This window comes from Barbatula barbatula (genome assembly GCF_947034865.1).
Source record: "Barbatula barbatula genome assembly, chromosome: 20".
Lineage (NCBI taxonomy): Eukaryota > Metazoa > Chordata > Actinopteri > Cypriniformes > Nemacheilidae > Barbatula > Barbatula barbatula.
Window position 1 is genome coordinate 9156254 of NC_136783.1, and position 24775 is coordinate 9181028.

The window sequence follows — 24775 nt, forward strand, 5'->3', positions numbered from 1 at the left end:
TAAAGGCCTATTGTAAAATCAATAGCTGGAGTTCTGGATGTTGTTTATTTACACTATAAGGCCATGTTCACACTTGACTTCTTTTTTTCATTATAATCATATGGAGTAAACAGTGTTTATAAATAAAGTCCTGAGCTCTTTTTTAAACAGAAGTCTTTTTCTTCAGCTTGGAGCGTCTTTTGAGGTTGGAAAAAGTTCAACTTTTCTTATAAAACGCCCCGCGTCAAGCATCTTTTTCACAACCAAGCAATGACAGAGACCTGTCGTTTCCATAACAACATGCGAGGAACGTGACTGGTCGAAATGTAATAAAATAATTGACCTGCGTTTTTCAGTGCGACTGTTCATAATCCAACAGTTAATTTCTCTAAAATGTACATATACAGTATTATTTAAGTTTATTTGATGAAAAAATATGTATTTAGTTAACATATTATATTTTCATTTTTACTTTTACATACATTTACACAATTTAAACAGTATATTTCATTGATTGTGTAATAAAAGCATTGTTTTATAAATGAAATCAAGCACGGGCTCACGTAATTGAATGTTCTTTAAATAAGCAAATCAAACGCATTAAAGTCTTGATTCACACCATTGAGAATATGAGACGCTGTCCTTCTCCAAAACTCTCATCCTCTAACACCACGGTTGGTTACTTTACATAAAAAACATGTTTTAAACCCTTTTTGATCTCATAACGTCATAACAGCCGTTTAGTTTTATGTTTGCACTTATTTTTGTCTTTGCCACCTAGAGAAAACGCTGCCACCGCGTGCCATTTTCCTCATGCGCTCAATAGTGTAGTTCAGAGAACATTGAGTTTTATTTGCGGTTTGATGATGTCTGTGATTGTTTTACACTGCGATACGTTCCCTGTGGTGGTTTAAAGGCCTTCAGTTTTAACAACAGCTGTCTTATTGGTATCATGAGACCATTAACCGAGCCTCGTGGGTAGGCGTTTGCTCTACACACCAGTTATGCATAATCCATTATATGGATCATTTTTATGTTATTTTAAGAGCCTGGAAAAGGACATATGAACTACTTTGATAAAAAATGCTCTAAATCCGACCATGAAAGGCTGAACTGTCCAGCAGCAGTGACCCACGAGGTGTTTGGTTTCCCTTTTTTAACCAAGGGGCTCTTTTCACTGGATTGTTTAGATATAAATATAGCGTATACAATGTTTTTATACTTTCAGACATTGACTTCATAATAAAAAGTAGAAATCAATATTTGCAAATAGCCTACAGGGTTGACTGCATCCATTACTTTTTCTTGTTTTTATTCAGTTTCTTTATCATATTTGCATTGATTTTCTTAAAAACATAGATACTGTACACAAATCTTTGGACTAAATAACCTTTAATGTTTTAAAGAACAAACACCAGACATAATTCCACCCCCCACACGTGCCAGATAATCTGCTAAATCTCTCGACATTAGATAAACAAAGTTTGTAAATAAGGAAACAAACTGGCACAGAAATGAGCGCTGCACTCGTGAATGGGAAGCGGCTCTCAGGCGAGTCTGTTTTTGCCTCAGATAGACTTCAGCCTTCATGGTGCAGTTTCACACGAGCCCGGACGGGTCATCCCACGGCGCCATTAGCGGTTTAACAGAAACCCTTTAAATTATTCACATTCTTCTTGAAAGCGTCTTGAAATTTGAGGACTGTATTTGCATACCACTTCTGAAAAACATTTTGATTTGGTCAACGCGCAGAAGCCATTGGAGAGCAATGTGAATTGAAGGATGTTGCAGAGTTAATGACAAATATGTGAAATGACAGCTGGAGGGCTTCAGCAATCAGCACACATCTCACTGCTCGAAAATGTGTGAAATCTATTGTAATCAACAATTGTGGGGCATCGCATGCTGCTCTTTTTATTTTGGATACGCTCCAGTTATCATTGACTTACATTTAAAGCCACAAGCTGTAGAAATAGTCGACAACATGAAGTTTGACTGAGAGATCTGGTTTATAATAACAAAATACTTTCCACTGGGCATTGTGCGATCGTTTGAGCCACAACTGTATAGACGGTTTAAAGCAACAACACAAACAACCGTTACTGCGCATGTGTGCTTTCGTGGACTGCCCTTAACTTCCAACACACATTGATAAACAATAGAGCGCCTGTAGATTATTTCTGATAACAAGCAAAAGAAACGTACTCGGTTACTGAAGTAACCTCGGTTCCCTGAGATACGGGAACGAGTACTGCGTTTCTGGCCGTGCTTACAATATGGCCGTCGCTTCAGTCGAAGTAGCCCGAGTACCCTACAGCAGTGTGTCTGCTTATATATCCATAAGCCCCGCGCCTTTTGGCGGGAGCCTTCGCCATAGGTCGCTGCCATTGGTACCAAGCTCAACCGCTAGATGTCAATGTACAATACGATTTCTATAAAAGCGACAAAACACCACATATTAAACAAATTGTTTATGTAATAAAATGAATATCAAACTAAATTCAACAAATCGTGTATTTAATATGAATATTATACATTAAATTAACATAAGATAATTTCCCAAAGTTAACGGCAGTCCACGTGCGCGCATTTACTAGTGCAGGTGCGCCTATTGCTTATAAGGAAACTTGCGCTTAATGACATCATATTACTGATATTTGGAACCGATGTTTGAATGCTGACTCGCAAGTAAAAAGACAGAATTCTGTTGCTTGTGTGAACTGCACGTTTCTGTATTTACAGGTGAAGTTATTCTGGTAAATTGTAGGTAATTTATCAGGATTACAGTGTGAAAAGAATTGAAAAATGAAGCAGACAGAAACACCTCAGTAGGCAAGATGTTGAACACTGGATTCCTACAGTATGCATCTCAACACCTTCGTTTTTCAGGGTTTAGACCGGCAATGTTGCACACTATCATACACAGCAGCCAGATGAACAGCTGTTTACCTGTAACTATGTATATTAGCACATCTGTAACGCTGTATCGACTAACCCATATAGCCAACTATTAAAAAGGTGCAAATGCACTTTCACAAAGCCAGTAAAACAAAATAAACCTCTCCGAACCAGCATCTCCAACAAGCCCCTTTAAAACACCCTGCTTCAATGCTCCATATCCAGCAGAATGAGTCTGTCAAGGTGAGGGAATGAGTTTCCATAAAAGATTTCACCATGTTTGTGTGATACTTTCTCTCTTGTGAACAGGAATAGCTGAAGTAGAACAATCTTCAAACAGGAAGTGCTGAGAGGTTGTTGTTATCTGTTTCTCTCTCTCTTTCTCTGTCCTAAGATAATGATGTTTAGATGGGTCTTATCTCCATCACATGGTCTAAATGAGTTACCTTCATAAAAAAGCATTCCTTGCATTCGTGACAGCGTGCCATCAGAATGTCGATGACTTTTCCCACATTTATAAAGTTCATATAGTCATATTTTCACTTTAAGATTCTACGGACGTTTTCTGAATTTAAATCCTGGGAGGCATCAGCAGGGGGGTTACAGCAAGGGCAGCTTTACTCTCCTGTAACAAGGGATGGAAAATAAGATGCTATGCGGGGGAAAGGTATTTATAAATTGAGGAGGGAGGCGGGCGGCTATGAGATCGAAAGTGCCTTTTGAACAAATGCCGCGCGGCTGTATGAACACGGCTAATCTGATTTTACTGACCGCCTTCAAATAACAAGGAAATGACTTCGCTGATAGCCTGTGAATGCAGAGCGGGACACATTGTACCTCCCTGAGGAAGGATGTTCAGAATAACCCCGTGTCTGGTAACAGGTCTTAAAAATCAGAATGTGGTGTTTAAGACTTAAGGACAGAGACGCAATTAGTCATGAGTGTCATTGTCACAGAAAAAAACAAATGTGACACTGAAAACCCATTTAGTCATTTTGTTTTCACTTACTGTTTTCTACAAAAAAATATAAAAAGAGAGATCATGGTGGAAAAAACGATTGAAATCATAGTGAAATTAATGCTTGATATCAAAGATTATGTGAAAACATAAATAGATGGAGACTTCAGCCAGGCAGGGGCAAAATTCGACCTAAATTCTGCTTTTATTGAAATTAAAAATTTTTGACATTTGATTTGTAGATTTTACCCCCCAAAAATTGGCAATTTTGCATAAAACTGTTTTCCGTTTTATAGTTCCAGCACGTTCATTTTAGTGGCAGGTTATGAATTGCAACCAACGGGTCACTTCATCTAATTAAGATTACTAATTAAAGAGTAACTATTACAATGTCCTTTAAATCACATTTCTTGCCGTCTGTGTGTGAATGTAAGCAGTCTTCCAACTTGTAAAGCCGAAAGTGAAAGAATAACAAAGTTATTGGCTAGGGAAAAAAGGATTCGACTCTGAATCACGCAAACGAGTCGTCTGTCATTCTAATTTCAGTTCCGGGTCGGATTTGTGTCACACCTACGTTCCATTGGCGACGCTGTACGCGTATAGGTCAGGGGTCGGCAACCTTTGCGACGAAAAGAGCCATTTTGGGACCTCTGCCACCAAATAAGATTTGTCTAGAGCCGCAAAATATATGTAACCTTTAAATTTCTATAACACAAGTTATGCGTGTAAGGTAGTAGTTGTCCAGTTGCACCAATTTTTTTTTAATTTATCAATACATTTTTCTCCAGTCTCGCTCATATGTACATTGCATGCACTTATTTCATCTAATCGAACGAAATATCTGAAAAAGAAAATACATTTATCCAGCTAGGGTGTATGGCTGGGTAAATGTGTATGCTTTTTCAGATATTTCTTGAAGAAATCAGGACAGAAGAGGTCAAAATACACAGATAACTGCAGTTGGTGTAAACCGGTATGTGCCTCTTTCGTCCACTTGTGATCCGATCGACCAAAACACATCTTATTACCAGCCATAAACAGGGCCTTATAAAGACTGCAGGGAGCCGCAGCAGGGGGGCAGAAGAGCCACGGGTTGCCGACCCCTGGTCTAGACCATCTAACCAATCAGATCAGAGTACGCTGACAGAAAGAATCATTTGAGAGTCAGTCAAGAAGTAAGGTAAGAATAACTGCTATTTTAACTGCCTATTATTAGAAAAATGAAAGTGTTTAAACTTTTTACACCATGCATGTACTTAAAACGTGTTTTTGGACACTCCATAAACCAAAGTAGGAGCTTAAAAATGACAAGATTTTTACTCTAAGATTTTTTTTACAGCTTTATAACAGTTAAAGCTTTTTAAAGAGTGTGAACAATGGTAACGCGGATAACTGATTCCTTTTCAACAGATACTTTTTAATAAAGTGTACCAATTATTTCATAACACAAACAAGAAGAGCTTCAAATTTTGATTCTTTTCTACGATAATACAAAAAGTAAATGACATAATGTACTAAACAGTAAAAAATCCTGCTCTCAGGGTCACTACAACCGTCCAGGAATGACCTGTGGTGTTGTTTCAGTCCGGTCTCTCATTCATCTTGAATTGACAAAGTTCTTCTGATAGAGATAAAGGCTAATCTAGTTGGGTTTGGTCAGAAGCTGAGAGGAGAACTCGTACAGGTCTTTATTGATCTTCTTTAGGGTTCTCACCTCTTCCTCCAGCTCAGACACTCGTACTTTAGTGTTCTCTCCATCACCAAACACGCTCTGAAAAAAAAAAACAAGAGACAGTTACCTCAGCAGTTCTCTCTTTATTTTTGCATTCGATAGAGAAGAGAAAGTCAGGAAATGATTTTGAATCATCACTTTAGGGCTGAATCCATTTCGGATTAACTATCCCTTCAATTTTTATTGAACCTGGAATAACCCTTTAATCTAAAAGAGATAATTTGCAAGGATATATAATCCAGATGAACCGTGTAAATGAGGAGGTGAGGTTATTTCGGGTAAAATAAACCCACCTGGCTCTGAACATTTGAGTTCCGTCACATTCGCTGAGGTCATCAAATCCCGTTTTAGAACATCCCTAATCTAGCCGAGAAAATATTGACATTCCCTTTGTGCTGAATTCCCCCCTGGCAGGCAAACACCGGGTGACAGCGATGCACATTTTCCCCAGATTAAGTCAGGGGGAGGAGTGATGGCAAAAAATGTTCAGTTATATATTTATTTACATGCATCTCGTGAACAAACACAGCGGGCCCTGAGTTTGCCGGCAGGATCGAGCTCTCTTTTAAGTGAGTGAAACTAATCCACTTAATGGTCCTGCCAGAGCTGGACTCAGTTTAAAAGCCGTCTGAGCTCCGCGAGTAACCTCTATAGTGACCTGAACCAGTACGGAAACAAATAATGACAACTGACCCGAAAGACCCCCTATGTCCCTCCAGATTGACGGAACTGTGGGGACCATCTGTACTTTGACATTTTAAAGAGGGTAAAATAATGTTTTTGGAGGTATGCAGTCTTTGAATTGGACAGAATTGGATTCGGCGTAGTGCGCACAGCACGCTGTATCTCTAATTCCTTAAACAACTGCCCATCAATAGATGTAGCTCAAAAAGCCTCCGCCATGAATTGATGGTCAAAAAACTTCCTCGAACAGAAATGTGGTGACAGCTGCAGTGAGATTCCTGAACCAGGGAACGTAAAACAAAGGCGCCAGATCTTTGATCATTCCCTGCTGTTATTGCTTTTTTTCCCAATGTGGAACTCGGAGAAAATACATTTTATGTGTTAATCAGTTCAGCTTCAAGCCCAGTTGATCTGATTGTGTTGTCCTCCAGCGGCTCTCAAATACCTCTCTCGTAATTTTCCGATAGCGTCTGTATGGAGAAAGTCCTCTACAGTGTTATGAAAGCAGAAGAGCCCAGTGGAGCTGCTCTATCAGCAGATTAAATCACTGGAGACTTCTTCGGTGTGTGTGTGTGTGCGGCGGGCTGATTTCCTGTAAGTAGCAGTAAATTACAAGGTCTATATAGAAGATAAGCATCATATTGACCACGTCTTGACAGCACACACATTTCCCATAGCTATTTGCTTTCCCCCCCAAAAAATCTATTAAAATTTCAATTAATACTTTCAACTGTGAATGTTGACTGCGTGGAACATGTTCCTATTGTAAAATGTCGATAAATATGATCTTTTATTAACAAATAAACGTTTGTTGCCATTTTAAATGTGGCCATTACTTGCCCAAGTCAAAGGAACCCATACCTCAGGGACGCTCACACTAACTATATAGATAAAGAATCCACACCACAACAATAGCAATAAAGATACAGATGAACAATACGGTGGAGATAACTTTAAGACTTCCTAATTTTGATGAACAATAATACATACAGTTAGCCAGTTTGTGACAGGGACACTAAAAACACATGGGCCTGTTCACATTTCAGGCCAAAAGAAATGTGGGAAAAACGCCAGCCGGGCTGCTTTCTTGATTTCAAAGCGTTTGTGAGGCACTTCTTGACGTGCGTCTACTTCTAAAATATCCAACTTGCATATAACCATAGTGCAAAAGACACAAAATGTGAACAGCCACTGATTCGTACAGGGCATAGTAATAACATTCGGGGCTTCAGTCCCCTTAGCGCACCCTAGCCCTGCCCCTGGTGCTGATCAGATGTAGTTTGACTCTTGCTCATTTGTCTTCTTTCACGATGCCTTCCAGAATGCCTTGAAACTGATACTGACTGATACGGATAGTTCCAGGAAATGCCAATGGGCATATTCTATCGCTGTGCTTCAAACCTTTTCAGGTATTTTCATGCTAACAAAGCATATTTGAAATAATGATGTTTGACGAGTGATTCTTTTTCACGTGCGCAATATAATCGACTCAATCTGCTAGTGCTTTTAGATTGAGCAGTACTTCCTGCAGATCAAAGAGCCGTAGTTCACTTTGTAGAAGAGCTGTGCATAATCCGCAGAATCGAAGCCGCTGCGATTTCAGAATCGACGGATATAATTAGTGTGAATCGCGATGTATCAGTTAGGTTCAGCATCTCCAGACACGTGAACAAAAGCGGCAATCTCATTGGCCGGCCAGATTTTAATGTGGCGTTTGAAAGCCCCCCAAAAAAGAGTCAGAGGCATTTTTTTTTACACCTGCTGTTTTGCGCGTCGGTGTGCACACTCACATTGGCGCCCTTTGTTTAGTCACGAGGCTTTTAACGTAGACGATAAACGCGCGTGGTTATCGTCCCAGTGTGGACAAGCCTTAACTTTTAGTCTAAAAAGTAGACTAAAATAGATGACCATTTAGGTTAAACGGTATTTATTAAAAAATATCTGAAAGGGGAATAGTTCTCTGATATCCTTTTAATTGTCCAGGTGGACAGTCAATGCAGATAATCTAAAAACGACTGCTCTTTCTTTCTCAGGCTGAGATGTCATCTACCACCAGCGCAAAATCTGAGATAACTGTCCTATCGCAGGCCTCTTCACTGATCATGACAAGAATCAACGGCAAGCTGTCCCGCCCTTGCTAAAATCCAGCCCGTCTCACTGTAATGATGTTTACCTTGTCCGTGATGGCGCTCATCAGAGAGTAGAGCTTGTCTGCTTTTTCCAGGTACGTGCCCTCCAGATCCTGTAACAAGACAAGAAAAAAAATAACATTATCAACATAAAGCATTAAAATACTTATTGAGCATGCCCATAAGACGCCTGGATGCTTGCATTTCCAGTGATGCATGCGTCCCCGAGAGATCGTGCCGAGCGTGAGAGGGTCAATTAGAAACAAGGTCTAATGGCGGCTGTCTCCTGCTAGCTGATCACTACTGACAGTGAGTAAGTGGACGGGGGGTTGCGCAAGGACTGACGTTGTTCCAAGGGTCAGACGAGATTATTAAGGCTGACAATGAATATTCCAGCAAGGTCAATCTCTTTTTAACAGCCCTTCCCAGATCCTGCCATCTTACCCAACTGATTTACACACCATCAGTGCCATTCTACAGAAATTGATCATTTCTGAGATGATGCTGATTTTATAGGATGAGGAGGAAAGCTGATCGGCACAATAGTTTGACTATCGGCGTATGATGTAAAAAAGCTGCGGAAGCAGATGGCATCATTATGCTTTTAAACGCTGTTTGATATTATATGCCGATTGGCAGTGTTGGGGAGTAGCTAACTACAATTAGCATTAGTCAATAACACATGTGTATCACATACAAATATAGTATACTTTATTACAACTTTTAGTAGTGTATAACAGCTGTAGAATATTATGGTCACTATCACACTCTATTAACACATACTACAGTATTCTGAAATATCTAGCCATAGTAAATTCATACACTTTATAAATTCTGTAGTATACTTCAACATTTACTAAATTAAACAAAATGGTACTGTATCTAGGAAATTCACTGTACAGTTTGCTATACTAAATATTATGCTCCTGTATTTTTTTAATGTGAGACTAAAAAAACTACTTTGTCAGATGGGAAGCTAAGCTGTAACTTAACTACTTTTATCAATAAGTAGCTAGTAGCTTATCTAACTACAATTTCAAAGTTGCTTCCCCAACAGTGGCGATTGGTCTGCGCAGCGGCCGAATGAAGCAGAAAACATTCTGAACTGTCCCTCTTCTGACACGATGGGAAAAAAGTCAGAAGACCGACTCCATGTTTCACGTGGAGCATCTGGTGAATATTTTACCTGAATAAGGCTAAGCTACCCCTGGATGAAGTTGGATCAAAAAGGTTTTTCCTTTTCTCTGACAATGTTTCTGCTACAAATCCTATTTATCGATAAGGTGTTTTACAACTTCTATCTTTTCAGATGTCCTAACACCTGTAAGTGCATCACAAATTGCACACTTATGCAAAGTTTTACGCCATTTGATAGTATAAATAGTATGAGTAGTGTGTCACATTGAAAATTCTCAAAAAAGACATGCATTTTAAGTACCCGGATGATGCACTTTTTCAACCGAAAATATGAAGTGTGGAAATGTGGATACAAATACAAAGTTCATTTTTATATACACTAATTGTGCCGTGCGATTGACGTCATTTGTGCTTGACTGGGAAGTCGATATACTTTTGGTTATTATGAAAGTTTAATATTCCATTTGGGACGATACTACCCTTCTAAAGTCCATACACTACATGGTTGAGTCTGTCATTTGATTGACACTACATGGTTGAGTCTGAAGTATGTCATTTGGGACACAGCACATCTGCTAATGTCCGATTCGCGTAATGACTCATTTGAACCAATTCATTTGAAACAACTGATTCTGTATGTCAAACACAGAACTCACAAGACTTACTGTCTGAATATATCTGAAATCAGTGCTAAAAACACCTTAGGACGTAAGTGTGCTTAGGCCATTTAGCAAGAGTGGTTAGTAAGATTTAGTCTAAATAATTGACAGTATTTACAGTGTATTTAAAGGAAAACGTGTAATAAATTATCTATCAAATCATTTAGTTTAGAAATCTGATCAAATCATAAGTTGTTGTTATCTAGCTGCTAATTTAATGTAATTGTACATTGAGGGAAATAATAAGTTGATCCCCTGCTGATTCTGTAAGTTTGCCTGTTTACAAACAAATGAAGGGTCTATCACTTTTAGGGTAGGTTTATTTTAACTGATAGAGACTGAATATTTACCAAAGAAACGGGGAAAAATGTATATATATGTTATAAATTGATTTGCATTTCAGTCAGAGAAATAAGTATTTAATCCCCTACCACCCAGCAAGAATTCTGGCTCAACAGATTGTTGTTAATGTCCCTATATGGACCACAGCTTAGTCCTGTCACTTTAAGTACTCCTAAATCAGCTTGTTTTGTATATAAAAGATGCCTGCCAACAGAATCTATATCTTCAATTTCAACCTCTCCACCACCATGGTCAAGACCAAATAGGTTTAAAAGGATGTCAGGGTCAAGGTGGTAGACCTGCAAAACCTTGAATAGGCTTCAGACAGAAGCTTGGTTAGAAGGAGACAACTGTGGGTGCAATTATTTATTATTATTTGAAAATAGAAGAAATACAAAATAACTATCAATTGTCCTTGTCTGGAGCTCCCTGCAAGATTTCCCCGAAGGGGTAAATATGATCATGACAAAGGTTAAAGATTAGCCCAGAACCCCACGGAAGAAGCTTGTTAATGAGCTCAGGACAGTTGGGACCACAGTTAGCAAGCAAACTATTGGTAACACGCCGTGCCACAATAGATTGAAATCCTGAAGCACCCGCAAGGTCCTCCTGTCCAAGAAGGCCCGCCTGGCTCGTCTTAAGTTTGACAATGAACATGATTCAGAAAAGGCTTTGGAGGGAAAGAAATGCTGACTATGACCCCAAGAAAACCATCTCTACAGAGAAGCACAGTGTTGGAAACATGCTTTAGGGCTTTTTCTCTGCTTGGGTGCAGGATGACTTCACCGCATTGAGGGCTGAGGGACGGGCCCATGTACTGTAAAATCTTGGACGAGAACCTCCTCTAACATGACAAAGACCCAAAACAGATCAAATACTTGTTTCACTGACTGAAATGCAAATCAACTCATAACCTTTATAGACATTTTTTCCCAGATTTTTTATATTCTGTCAGTTAAACAAAATGATAGACCCTTCATTTCTTTGTAAGCAGTCAAACAATTATTTCCCTCAATGTTTGTAGTAGAAATGTCCTATCATACTGATATAATTATAAAATCGATATAGTTCTCAATTCTGGCAAATAAAAACCAATGAATGCCAGCGGTAAAAATACAGTTTTTTGCAAATAGAGCAAGAAAGGAGGATATGAGAGTGACAGGTAATATCTTTGTCACATAATTTCATATAATTCACATAATTAATAACAACTGAATAAAATGACAAATCAAATGTGTTTATTTTTTTCATTATATTGGATTTATTGTCAGTATCGGATTTGCTGTTCAAGAGTAGGGTACGTTTAACTGTGTACGGATGACAGTGTTCGTCAGCCACCACTGAAAAACCCTGTTATAATGAGAAATCCTTTTTCAAAATTTTAACCAAAATGACCAATATGTTGGTCTGTATCAAAAGAAAGAAACTCATAAGTTAGGATGACGAGTAAACCATAAGAAAGTAAGAGAACGTAGCGGCTGCATAAAGGGACAGTCGTGGCAGTAACATTACCTGAATTAGACGCCCTTTCAAGACGTATTTACCACTGGGGAATTCAAAGCAAACTATTATTCTGGGCAGGTCATAAACGTTGAAGGGCAGACAGATGGTAGAACCTGAGAACCTTGTGCTTCTGGAGACTTCGGGTAGGTTGCCGTTCTAGAAAATGGTGGCATTGGAGACTTAAGGGTTTCTCCTATCTAAATAGCTTGAAAGTATATAGTAGAGTGGATGGAGTAGGCTTGACAACAGACAAGATGCTACATTTTAGTCAGAATCATACACATTTTGACTTCCTGACAACAAAGCACTTGAGCACGATTAGCACATAGGAAACTAGGAGATTTCTTATAACAAGTGAAGCAGGCTTATAACAAGTATCCGACATCACAACTGGGATGTCGGATACTCCCCACCTCAAACCCAGAAATAAACATCTGGAATAGCACCTGCTGTCGGACATGGGATATCTAAACTCAAGCCAGATCGATCAACCCAGACCTCAGGGAGCTGCATCATTTGACGGGACGGCACAAGAGTCTTCCACTAAGATTAGCATGAAGCTACCTCATGTGAAAATGTAAAAAAAAATCAAAAGTATTATTGCCACAGGAAATGATACGAAACATGATGTGAATATGATGTGAAACATGTTAATTAATGATTCAAATAATAAAAAAAATGTAATGTGCCGTGATGCATGACTGACTGGAACGCATTGAGGTCAGAGGTAGGACATTTAAACTTGGATGTATCAACTTCGGCTTTGTCTGGAATGCGTCAAAATTCCATGATTTTCCATTACAATTAATATTTTTTTAAGTGTTTAAAAAGACTTTCTATTTTACATCAAACTATTTACGACACACAAAAACGCTATAAAAATAATAGCTTTCTTCATGCAAAGTTATCAAGAGATGTGGTTCACTCCACTAGCAAAGAATAAAGAAGCGTAATCTCCTCAGAGATGGAAACACGTCGTACAGAAACCCCTGCTACATTTCTCTGACCTCCATCTGCTTCCATCAACCGCACGTTAATAGACTTCTCCCCGCTTGCGTTTATTAAAAGGGTCACGCAGTTCATTTCGGGCCCAGCGTCGCGGTGCGGCTCTCCTGACATGGCTGCTCTTTCCCTTCCAAGTAAATAATGAAAACAATTCTGAAAGAGAAATTAATTTTCTCCAAGCAGCTTTAATTTACACGCTGTGTGGTACCCTAATCGCGCCACATGTGTGATGTTGAGCGCAGCCTCCGGGTCGCAGTTGGAACGCGTTGTTTTGGCTCCTGCTTTAAGTATTTATGCACTTACCAAAATATTCGATTCAGGTTCCCCGTCGATGAGCAAAGGTGCGAAAGACGTGTTTTTCAGATTGCATGTGCAATCCCTGGGGCTGCAAGATTAGCCACACGATAAATAAACTGTTAGGGAGGGGCAAGGAGGAGGAGGAAGATATGTGGAAGAGGAGGAGAGAATTAAGAAAAGTGTAGGCTAGACCCCCAGAGCAGGTGGTGGGCAATTTTAAGACTTTGTATGAGCATTTCATTTATACGGCTATAATTGATTTAGACGTGGGAGGAATTACAGCCAGGCCACAAACAGCTGTTGCTCGACACCACTGTAAACATTCATCATTCCAGTGGAGGATGGACATATCCATCTGTGAAACACGCATTGAAAAATCTCCGGCCCAATCATATCACCAACATGCAGCTGTTACATGCAATTAAGTCAACGCCTAAAACAAAAATTACATTTTTTCTCTGCTTATTTTCACTATTTAAGTGTCAATACAACTACAGAAATTCTAAATAAACTAAATAACAAAACAAAAAACAACAACATACCGCATCCACCCACTGTAGAAAGAGTTTATTTTCTCATATTTATAATATGAAGTAAACACAGATTTTCCTGACTCTAGTTTAACCGTGTTAAATCCTGAACATTGTTTCACATTACCTGTGTGTTGGCTCCCAGTCTCACACACACACCTCCGGCGCCTTCTCCCTGTTCTGATGGGTTCAGGTGGCGACTAAACCGCGGCAGTGGGATTGATGGACGACTGTCAGGCAAAAACATGTTGGCAGGTGCCGGTATGATGGCAGCGTTGGTAACAGGACCTGTCGGAGAGAAAAAGATGGACGTTGCCAATCGAATCATCCTTAACAAGTCTGTACTAGGAGTAAAATATCAGTTGTGTGTCATGAAAATCCTTGCAGTGGTTTTGTTAACCAGTAGGAACCCAGACGTATGTGTCACCAAATGGACCACATTTCTGAAATTATTTAGAATAATAAACATTGGGGGTTCGTTCCCAGGGAACACACATTCGGATTAAATGTACAGCTTGAAAGCATTTTGGATAAAAGCGCCTGTCAAATGCATAAATGTAAATGAAACTGGAAAATGGCACCATAAAACCAGTTAAGATCAGTGCTAAGCGTCATCCTTGGAATTTTACGACTTGTGGAAGTGCTAAACAGCTCCTTAACTACTCGCTCACTCTGTTAGACACTTTTATTCGCCCATCACAATCAAAGCTGAACATATGATCATCAAATCATTGAAACACCCATCATCATCGGTGGGTTTTATTCTGTTGGTATCACCATAAACTTTTGCTGTGTGAGACTGAGAGAAAAAGCTTTGTTTGTTTTTCATTGCGCTGACACAGTATATTCAGCACTCTTAGGAATAAAGCATTGTTCCCACTGTTCACCTGAGATTAATTAACAACATCCAGCACCAACTGAGCTTCTGGCAACTGCTGATGACCGTCCTCTATAGAAGAGCTAAAGACAAATTCTTTGACTACAGGGACTGTGGCTGACTCACTTGATCTGCATTATTTCATGTACTAAATGTCTCCCTACAGCGGATCGAAGTGTCTGGAAGGATCTGAACTCTTTAAAAATGTGTTTGTCAGTCGGCTGCTTGAGCACAAGAAACTACATTTATTATTTTGTATTATCCCTTTAGCAATCCCCTGTCCATCCCGTAGGACAAAGTGAGACTTTAGGAATGCTGAGGGGATTACAAACATAAGTCAACTATTGGATTATTAATGGAAATAGTCAAACTGCATCTATATAGACCACTTCTCAATATGTAAACACTTGTCAAGAAGCACTTCCGGATTCAGTTTTGATTAAAGAATAATTGTTAATATCAAATATCGTCCCTGTCCATCCAAAACTTTGTAAATAATGGCATGGCAAAAAATACAAATCACGAAATATGGAGATATGAGGTTTCAGAAGGACAGCAGCGAGATATGATTAAATCTTGAAGACATTTTGTTTAACATTTGAATATGGTTGTAAAAAGTCTGTAGGTTGTAGTTGTGTAGTGTGTGTTAAGTTTGTGTAGTGTTGTGTAGTCATCTGGACCTGCGTTGGATCAGCGTTGAAACAACAACGTTTACATCATCCAAAGTGGTCTATAGTGGCTTGTTGAGACAGAAAAACACTTAACACAAACAAAAATATCATGAAATAGCCACTATAGTTATTTGACCAATAGGCAATGGTCATTAGATGTGGTTTAATGTATTATAGACCAATGATATTTCACTGTAGAAACCCAGAAATAAAATCCGTCAAAATAGTTTTTTTAGCATCAATATCTAGTATTTGCATAAAAGTCATGACTGGCTGTCACATCGGGCACAAATATATATTTTTTGTTACAATGCAATAGAAACCTTTCGCAGCTACAGGGTCACACATTTCCACAGAGTAGAAGAAAATGGCAGTGATTTTCCATCGGATAAAACCCAATAAACAACACAAACAATTAAGGTGAGTATTCATACTTCAAAGAGACTGTGGAGCAACGGTTTTCAACGGCACAATTTTGTCCCGTCATCTTGATATCCTCTAAAGATTAATCATTGCATAATTTCACAGAGAAAGAGAGAGAGTGAGAAGATCTATCACACAGAAGAGACTGTTGGCAGATTAGATTAGACCCATAAACTGTGTTGGCGTTTGATAGAAAAATTCAAAAATTAGCTTCATCGCTCACTCTGAGTCATTCAGATTCGGATGACATCGAAAGTTCAAACAGGTCTACACTGGAATGTTTGTGGGAGGAGTTTGATTCCTGCGGTGAAAGTCGAATGGTATCAGAAATTGTGATAATAAAATAACACAAAAAAGATGTTTTAGTGGCATTAAAAGAGCACAATACCTCAGAGCCTTTTTATGTGGAGAAATGGAGGTCAACTTTATTCAATGAAAACCGTTCGTATTTGACTTTGTCTGAAGTCTTCACGTTTAGAATTGTTAATTTATTGAAGCCATTTAAATTAACTCAAAAAGCACTCCCGCCACCTAAGCTTCTGGTTTGGCACGTGCTTTCCGGTGAAAAAGAAACGAAGGTGATAAATAGCTTTTTCGCGGGTAACCAGCTCAGTGAACTGTGTGTACATTAATCCCTGTTTTTGAACGATGCCAAAGCAATTACGATAAAACAGGTAAGCAGCGATGCAGCGGCAGGCGTCTGGGGGATGCTGCATTCTCTCAGCTGTGTGGATTTGGCTAGAGAAACACGCCGCTCAAATGCATTCAATTATATGAGCCGTTTGACCAATTTAGTCCGAATCAGAATTTTCCAGAAATGATGCAGCTCACCACATTTATTTAACAATACAGTGCAAAATTACTCTTGCATTTAAAATAAACACGTTGATGTACAAATTGTTAAAAAACTAATTTTAGGGTATTTAACGGTTTTATATTTAATTATTTCAATTTATGCAGTTCACCTCTTCTATTTCACACAATTTACGGCTGTAACAATACAGTGGAATAATTATTCTTGCAGTTAATATGAACATGTACATTTAACCAATTTATTTTACAGAATATTCATGTATTTTCAAATGCTGTAAAAATATAAAAATACAGAAGAGAAATAGAGTGCAAATTTACACCTTGGATATAAAATAAGACAAATACATTTTTACCGAGGTGCCCTAGCTGCCAGAATGTTACAGTTTTTACAGGATTTTTTACAGGTAGCTTATATGCAAACAAAGAAAAACTCTACAGAGATGCATTGTAAAGTCCACTTCAAAAATGTTCGCTATATTATTAAACGTAAAACAGGAACCTTTGGAAGTCTACTAAGCACCTCTGGGAAACGATAGATCCCGTTCAGATTTCAATTATTTATTTAAGAATCAATTATTCAGCTTGTCTATGTGTTTGTGTCTCTTGAGTCTCTTGCTAAATATAAGCTTGAGAACCCTGTTATGACCTTCAAAAGCTCTACCAAGTCCACTGTAAACGATTTGAAAAATGAGAGTACGATACTGTTAGCAGAACTGTAGACACTTCTGTACCAGAACAGAAGTTACGAAAAAATGACAGTCACAGCTCAGAAAAAACTATTTTGAGCTGAATAAATGTTGAATGATAATAATGTAGAATAATTATAATAATAATAATAATGTTAAATTGACACAGAATTAAAATGTTAAACTATTAACATACTACAGACGAAAAAACACTGAGTTTTTTGTGTCTGTTTGGCACATCCCACATCTTGTGTCATGCTCAGTTATGTTAAGCATCACTCTTCTGGATTAAAGCTAAAGGATACATGCAGAAAAGCAAGGAGTCTCACACCACAGTCAGAGAGTGGGTTGATACTTCATTATGTTTTTGTATGCAGGAGGAATAACATGAATGTTAATGAAGGTTTAAAGACCTCCTGTAGTAAAATTAAGAGTGCCTGCGGGTGAATTTACAACATTCAAACATGGAAACTGTGAGGGAACCCCTCATCATAAATTCAGAGCCGCTGACTAAAATATTGTTTCTATTTGACCCTCACGTACAGAAACGGAGGGGTCAGAGCCATCGCAATGACCCTGAAGCCACTCCGCAGCAGGGTTCCCAACAGGGGAGCGTCCGCACCTCTGTATAAGAAGCATTTTGTCCATTATACACCCCAGTGAAGACGCCACGGCAAGGTCTGCTGATGGCTTTGTAATAATGGGCTACATTATGTTAGTAGTCATTCAGCCATGCAGTCTGTTTAGCTTTAGGCTCATCCTCCCTAATACGGTCTGAAATGCCTTTTAAGAAAAACACCTGGAAGCAGGTTGGGTGAATAAAGCATGACAGGGCTACTCCTGAGTAATAAGATAAACGACAGTCGTGGGGAAAACACAGGGCTCCGAGTGACATTTCTGGGAATCTTTGAAGCTTGTCATCACATTCAGAAAAAAGCGTGAAGAGAATATCGTCGCTTCAAAAGCGTCCGCCGTTTCATCGCATTTTAAACCCAAACAAATTCTGCCCAGATGTCTGTAAAGTTAATCCCAACAGAGCGCGAGCGCACTTCCCAACCTCCGCTGCGGCTTCCTATAGTCTAGATTTGAAAAATCAAGACAAATGTCCCAATTTCTCTTTGGTTTCTTGTTGACAGGGGAGTTGAATGATGCTTCAAACGTCAGGAGGAATCTTAAGTAGAACAAGTGGATGTTTTTTGTTTGAGTGTGCGCGCGAGCGAGCGAGAGGGAAATGCAGACATGCATATTGGCGTGATTTGAGATTCGATCTGCCGGTTGTTTTTGTAGCACTAATAAACGCAATCTGCAAAGGGAAAACCACATTTGTATAGCTAATGGCTTCTGAATAATAATGATAAGCTCAGATAAAGCTAGAGCGGGTATGTTGTACCAAAAAAACATTCTTGTTTTACTCCACCTGACTTTAAGGTATTTGGGATGCATCCTTTGTCTTTGTCTTACTCTATTAGAGCTGAGACCCATGGGCCTGTTTGTTAGCTACTTCTCTCAATGCAATAAGTGCTGGAAATCACTTCAATTAATGGCAAGAGATGTTCAATGCAGGCAATCTGTAATTTATTACTCTTCCATGCACTAAAAGCCCACATTACAGTCTAGAGGAATTAAAGCACTCAAACACGCTGTAGGCTCCGTCCCAACAACCGGTCAGCTGCCTATATAGGCAGCATTTTAAAGGAACGTTCACATGTCACACCTAAAGGTAATGAGCTTTCAATGGTGTTACTGAAAGGATGACGCTGATTGGATCGTTCATATTATGTATATGACGTGTAGAATTGTTTTTCCAGTTAGGTTTTCATCTTACTGCTGTATAGACACACCAGGATAAAAATTAGATTTTTCTGTTTTTATAGATATGATGAGTTTATCATGTTAACTTTCACTTATTTACATTTATATTTACATTTATGCATTTGGCAGACGCTTTTATCGAAAGCAACTTACATTGCATTGTATTATACATTTGTGTCTGACTATGTGCAAGCAATGTGTGTATTTAAAAACGTAACGCATTTGTCCATCCATTCGGAAAACAGCGTGATCAGGTTTTAAACAAATAACGCATTTGACTTATAAGACAAACAAACACAATGTTACAGTGTTTCTCAATCGCTGAATATTCTCTTCAGTTTTGTTGTTACTGAAAGAACCGGCTCACACATCCCTGCGCTTTCTGCTGGAAAGGGGGCGGAGACCAGCAGCTCATTTGCATTTAAAGAGAGACACACCAAAACAGCCTTTTTTCCTCACAGGCAGAAATGGACATGTAGGGCACTGTATAATAAAAGATCTGTGGGGTATTTTGAGCTGAAACAAACACATTCTGTGGAACCCTAAGATTTAGATAACATTTTATAAAAGGGCTAAATTAGGGGGGCTTTAAAACCAAAACAATTCCCATTATAACCATTAAATACATTTTCTATTGTGTTTTGGGAAGTTTTCTATTGTTTTTTCAGCAGGTGAATGAGGACAAATTTGGGCCGGGTATGATTTTGTGCTTCAGGAGTGGATTGGATCACATTGGATGTTTGGCCATTAGACATATAGTATAGTCCTGTTCCTAGGCTGAGACATACACTATGCAGCGAAGAGATATCATTTGGAGGAGGAAGGAAAGCTTTTCATTAAAGATTAAGAGAGCATGTAAATTAAAAATAAAATATCATTGATAAATAATTATAATAAACACGAATTGACACTTTCATTTGCCCAAATACTACATCAGCATCACAGGTATTCGTCAAGTCAGCTTTATTTATATAGCGCTTTTTACAATTTTCATTGTTACAAAGCAGCTGTACAAGAAAACATTGACTATAAGTAAAACATAAAAGGTTATGGAAGTCAAAACACAGGTCAAATATCAGACACACAATAAATTCCTAAATTCGTCTCAGAGAATACAATCCCAGAATGCAATACGACACATCCATCCAAAATTGTGATAAAGAGAAAAATTATAATATAATTCATTGCATATTATATTATATTATACTCCCTAATAACAAAAAGAATTAATAGAACTGCCTACATTGCGTGATCCAAATCAGGATGCTGCCTATTTAGACATTACACAGCTCACCAGATTTACAGCCATTCACACCCCTGAATTAAAATGTGGCACGTGTCCTGCGTTTCTTTGTTGAATATGTTTATATTTAGTTGCATGCAGTCGGGTCTGGCAAATTATATGCCATTCAGTCACAGCAATTGATTCAAAAGGAAACTGTCTTCACTACTGGAATTACACTAATGGCGCAGGCTACTTCAACACACGCTCATAAATTGTGTGTGAACCGTTTCAGGTCACGCGGGTTGGAGTGACAGGGAGAGGCGTGGGGAGGTTGGTAAACGTGCCGTTTTGCCAGCTCACTGCAGAGTGTCTTGGCACGATGACACCCCGGAGGGAATAGAGTGGAATTGATATAAAATTTGTAGCTGTAATTCTGCCAAACGATCCCAGAGATCTGCCTCCCGAAGGTTTTGAGCTTCCAGCGTCGGACTCGGCCTGATTTGATCGGTACTGCATTTCCATTTCTTCAGCAGAGAGTTTTACTCTCTATGGCATATTTAAGTCAACATGAAATGACACACTGACTAATATCTGCTTTTAACTCCCAACTGAATCGAAGACTTGTGCAATTCTTGACTGAAAATTATGTACTGGATATTATAAACTTGTCTAGATTTGTTGGAGCGGTGTGTTAACCATCATTGGTGTTTGTTGGGGAAGTAAGAAAATGACATGATCAAACCACCCAGCCAAGAGACATGAACTCGTTTTCTTTACGCTGTGCCTGATAAAATCCGCAAGGCGCATCCCATCGGATTATCTAGCACCTGTCAGAAGACTAGAGAGCCGGAGACAGGATGGGAATGGGGTTTTGGTCATCTGAGTGGTCTCTAAATGCTGTTTGCTTGGAGACTGCTCTTGACTTTAGGTCAGATGGGTTTAGGAGATTACGTGAGGAATAGTTAATGGCCACTGCTTTGTTATTAACACAGGGGTAAAAAACTCAACCTGCAACAACCACTCAATTTAACCAATTATAATCAATAAAAGTAGTTGGCAATCCACGTTTTTACTGATGCGTTGAGTCTGTATTGCATGTATTGTGGTCATTCTAGTCGAGTGTCTGTTGAATTTCAACAATATCAAACCTGAGAAAAATAAAGTGGCTTGAAAAACAGTGAAATAAAAATCCCTATAAGCATTTCCTGGATCTATATACTGTAGTTGCGTCTGATTTTGCTCACTTGTTCACTCCTTCACTATTCCCTATATAGCGAATGCAAATAGTCCACTATGTGGGGAAGAAGTGAATGAAAATGAGTGAACAATTTCGGACACTGACGTAATATATCAAGCGTCTGAAAATACTGTCGTGGACATTCATCATAACGCTTATATTGCACTTGTGTGGCTTTATGGATTGTTGTGTAAAATGGTAAAGTTCATTTTTACATTATTTGTCAAGTTTATTGTATCAGTTTTTAATGCAGAGATCAAAACAAATGTTTGTCACGTTTTTTTGCCATTACATTTATTACGTAAAATAAAATTACTTAATATAATTTAAAAAAAAACACTGCTATATATGAGATTTATCTGTTTATTTTCAAAAAGTAGAAACAAGCACAAATGAGTAAACTTACATTCGTGGCATTAACGGTCACTCTCTTCCAGCTGATTGTAATCAGACGGTTAATTGGCGTTGTATCATGGGGAATATGAATGAATGAGTGTACGTTGGATACACTCAAAATCAGAATGCATTGTGGGTAAAAAGTAAAAAGTAAAAGTAAAAAGAGTTTTTACAACGATACAAAATGGCGGACAGCCGATATAGTGCACTATATAGGAGATAAGGGGCTTACGTGTGTTTTACTTCTTCTGTGGCACTTATTTGGACTGTCTGCATGAGAACGCCCTCTGGCTTTAAGATGCATCAGCATTTACCGTATATCACTGAAGAACTGTGCAAAAATAATCGTAGTAAAGCGCCTAGTCGTGTGCCGTTTATTAACGAATCATTGTGCTGCCTTAAACCTTATTGGTGTGAATGCTCATATAGTAGTTTTGTACAAGAGTACATAACTAGGTATTTTTAAGGTCCTACTTTGGTTTATGGAGTGTCCAACAACAAGTTTATGTACATAGAAGGTGTAAAAACACTATTATTTCATAATAATAGGCAGTTCTTGACTGACTCTCAAATGATTCGTTCAGTGATTCTGTCTAATCCCCTCCTTTCCCCTAGCAAAGTCTGCTGTGATTGGTCAGATGGTCAAGTCTGGTGTAATAGGTCTATGATTGGACTCGTTCACGTGAGTCGACTCCCTTTTCAAAGACAATAACTTTGTTATTCATTCACCCCTTCGGATTTACAACTCATCAGACTGCTAGACACTGCATGAAATTTAATTTTCATGATCTCATTTTTATAATCCATAATATTGTTATTTAGTTATCTTTTTAGTTATTATTTGTTGTGAGAAAAGACCTTTAGTGCCTTGCTTAAGAGCTCACGTCTCATTACCACATCATCTCAAGCACACAAAAAAATGATATAACAAAAACTTTAGTGCCATTTAGCTTCCTTGTGACTGTGATATTGACATCGGTGAAAGATATTTCCGCACATTTGTAGTTTTTTTTAAGACCTCTTCAAAAGAATCTCCATGGAAACCATATTTTAACATGACCCACTTAAAACAAGGCTGGACCGAAAGTAGACTGAACAAATGCCCCCTTCAGCTTTCTGACAGTAAAGTTCGGCTGGTTTTGGCAAGAGGCACTTGTTTGGGTCGCCCTCTTTTCACTCTGTCATTTGACAGCCCGGCTGCTGGCTTTAATGAAGAAAGATAAAAGAGAAGGGCGGGATCAGTAATGTCTGGGGATGAGGCGTGAAACCGGGTTTAATTGCCTCCATGATCAAGAGCCTTGAGGAGAGAGACCATCGCCACTCGTCCGGCTGCTATGAGTTTACAGAAGCCGCTCTTTTCAGAGGCTCGTCTCTTTCTAAAGTTTATCCCTTTGCTAGCACCCCATACTGATGGCCAACAAACCCAAGAGAGCAGGCTTCTGTCAGAGAGGCACACAAATAAGAAACATGATGGTAATGACTAGAAGAAATGTGGTTTTTAGGCCATATATAACAATAACTGCTAAAGAATTCATGCATTTGTCCATAAAAAAAAGCATGCAAGCCGTATATTATTTTTTAGAATAGGCGTTTGTCTTCTCCTTTATTCATCAAGACTGCAATGTACGATCTCTTCCATAGAGCCTTAACATTCAACATATTGTATGAACTTTAAACGGGTCAGATACGTAAAATTTCTCAGCGGATTTGCGTGTATGATCGTTTATATGATCAGCTCTGTGCTATTGTGTCTCTTAAACGGAGCACACTCACGTGCAACTACTCGGGTGATGTTTACACTGTCTGGACCAACCCCTATGTCCTATCTAGTGCACTATGCATCAATCACCATGTAGGACATAATAAATGTGTGAACAAGAGGCTGATTTGAGGTGCCGCTTCAGCAGCTCTGCGGGTGAAGGGGACGGGATTCTTTCGATTCTAAAGCGGATTTTAAGAACTTTGACGAGAGGCTGAAGAGTAGCATGATGTCATGGAATTTCTAGATTTGTTTGAGCCCACGTGCCAGACTGTCAGTTTTGAAAGGATATATGTTCTAAATGGGATTTGATTGGAATTGTAATATGAAAGAGACACCGCAACGAGACTCACGAGCTACAGTGGTTGGTGGAGAAGAGAGAAGTTTTTGCAGGCAGTCCTAGCAAAACGTAGGCAGGGACTATATGTAGTGGCGTAAGTCCGCGGCGGTTCGTGAATCGGACTAGGGTACGAGGTAACATTACACACGGTATGAAATGTAATTTACATTTACATTTGTCTTTTAGCAGAAGCTTTTATCCAAAGTGACTTACAGATGAGGTAAACAATGGAAGCAATTGGAACAACATAAGGACAACAAAAAGTATAAGAGCAAACAAAAACTGGTCTCATATAGCCTACCACAGTTTACATAGCTAAGGATTTTTTTTATGAATTCATTAGAGTAGAAAGGAGATAGAAGTCAGAACTGATTGGTCAGGTGTTGACGGAAGAGATGTGTTTTAAAAGGAAAAAAACGTAGAATTTGATTTCACTGGGGCTTTATGTAAACATACCTATTGACACTATTCAGGATAAAGGCATGGGGAATTGTTCATGTTTATATTAACAACAAAGGTCATGAAATTTTGCAAGGGTGGACGTGCCCCCTTCATGTAACGGATGTAAACCATCAGTTCATTTTGATGGAGATGTGATTGAGTCATTACGTACTGGGAAAATGACATATGTTCTACTTAAAACAACAATGTCCACCAATCTGATTGACAGCAACGTGACTTCA

At 38.8% G+C, this 24775-nt stretch overlaps 1 protein-coding gene across 1 annotated transcript in view; it reads right to left on the bottom strand.

The window, feature by feature from the left end:
- Window positions 1-5170: 5170 nt before the first annotated feature.
- wdr18 (WD repeat domain 18) overlaps window positions 5171-24775 on the bottom strand; it is a 49365-nt gene continuing 29760 nt past the window's right edge. The window contains exons 8-10 of the mRNA XM_079482737.1: window positions 13981-14141; window positions 8425-8493; window positions 5171-5606 (exon numbers count right to left, since the gene is read on the bottom strand). Of these exons, the coding sequence (XP_079338863.1) occupies window positions 5478-5606; window positions 8425-8493; window positions 13981-14141 (359 nt within the window). The 3' untranslated portion in view covers window positions 5171-5477. The remainder of the gene's footprint in view (window positions 5607-8424; window positions 8494-13980; window positions 14142-24775) is intronic.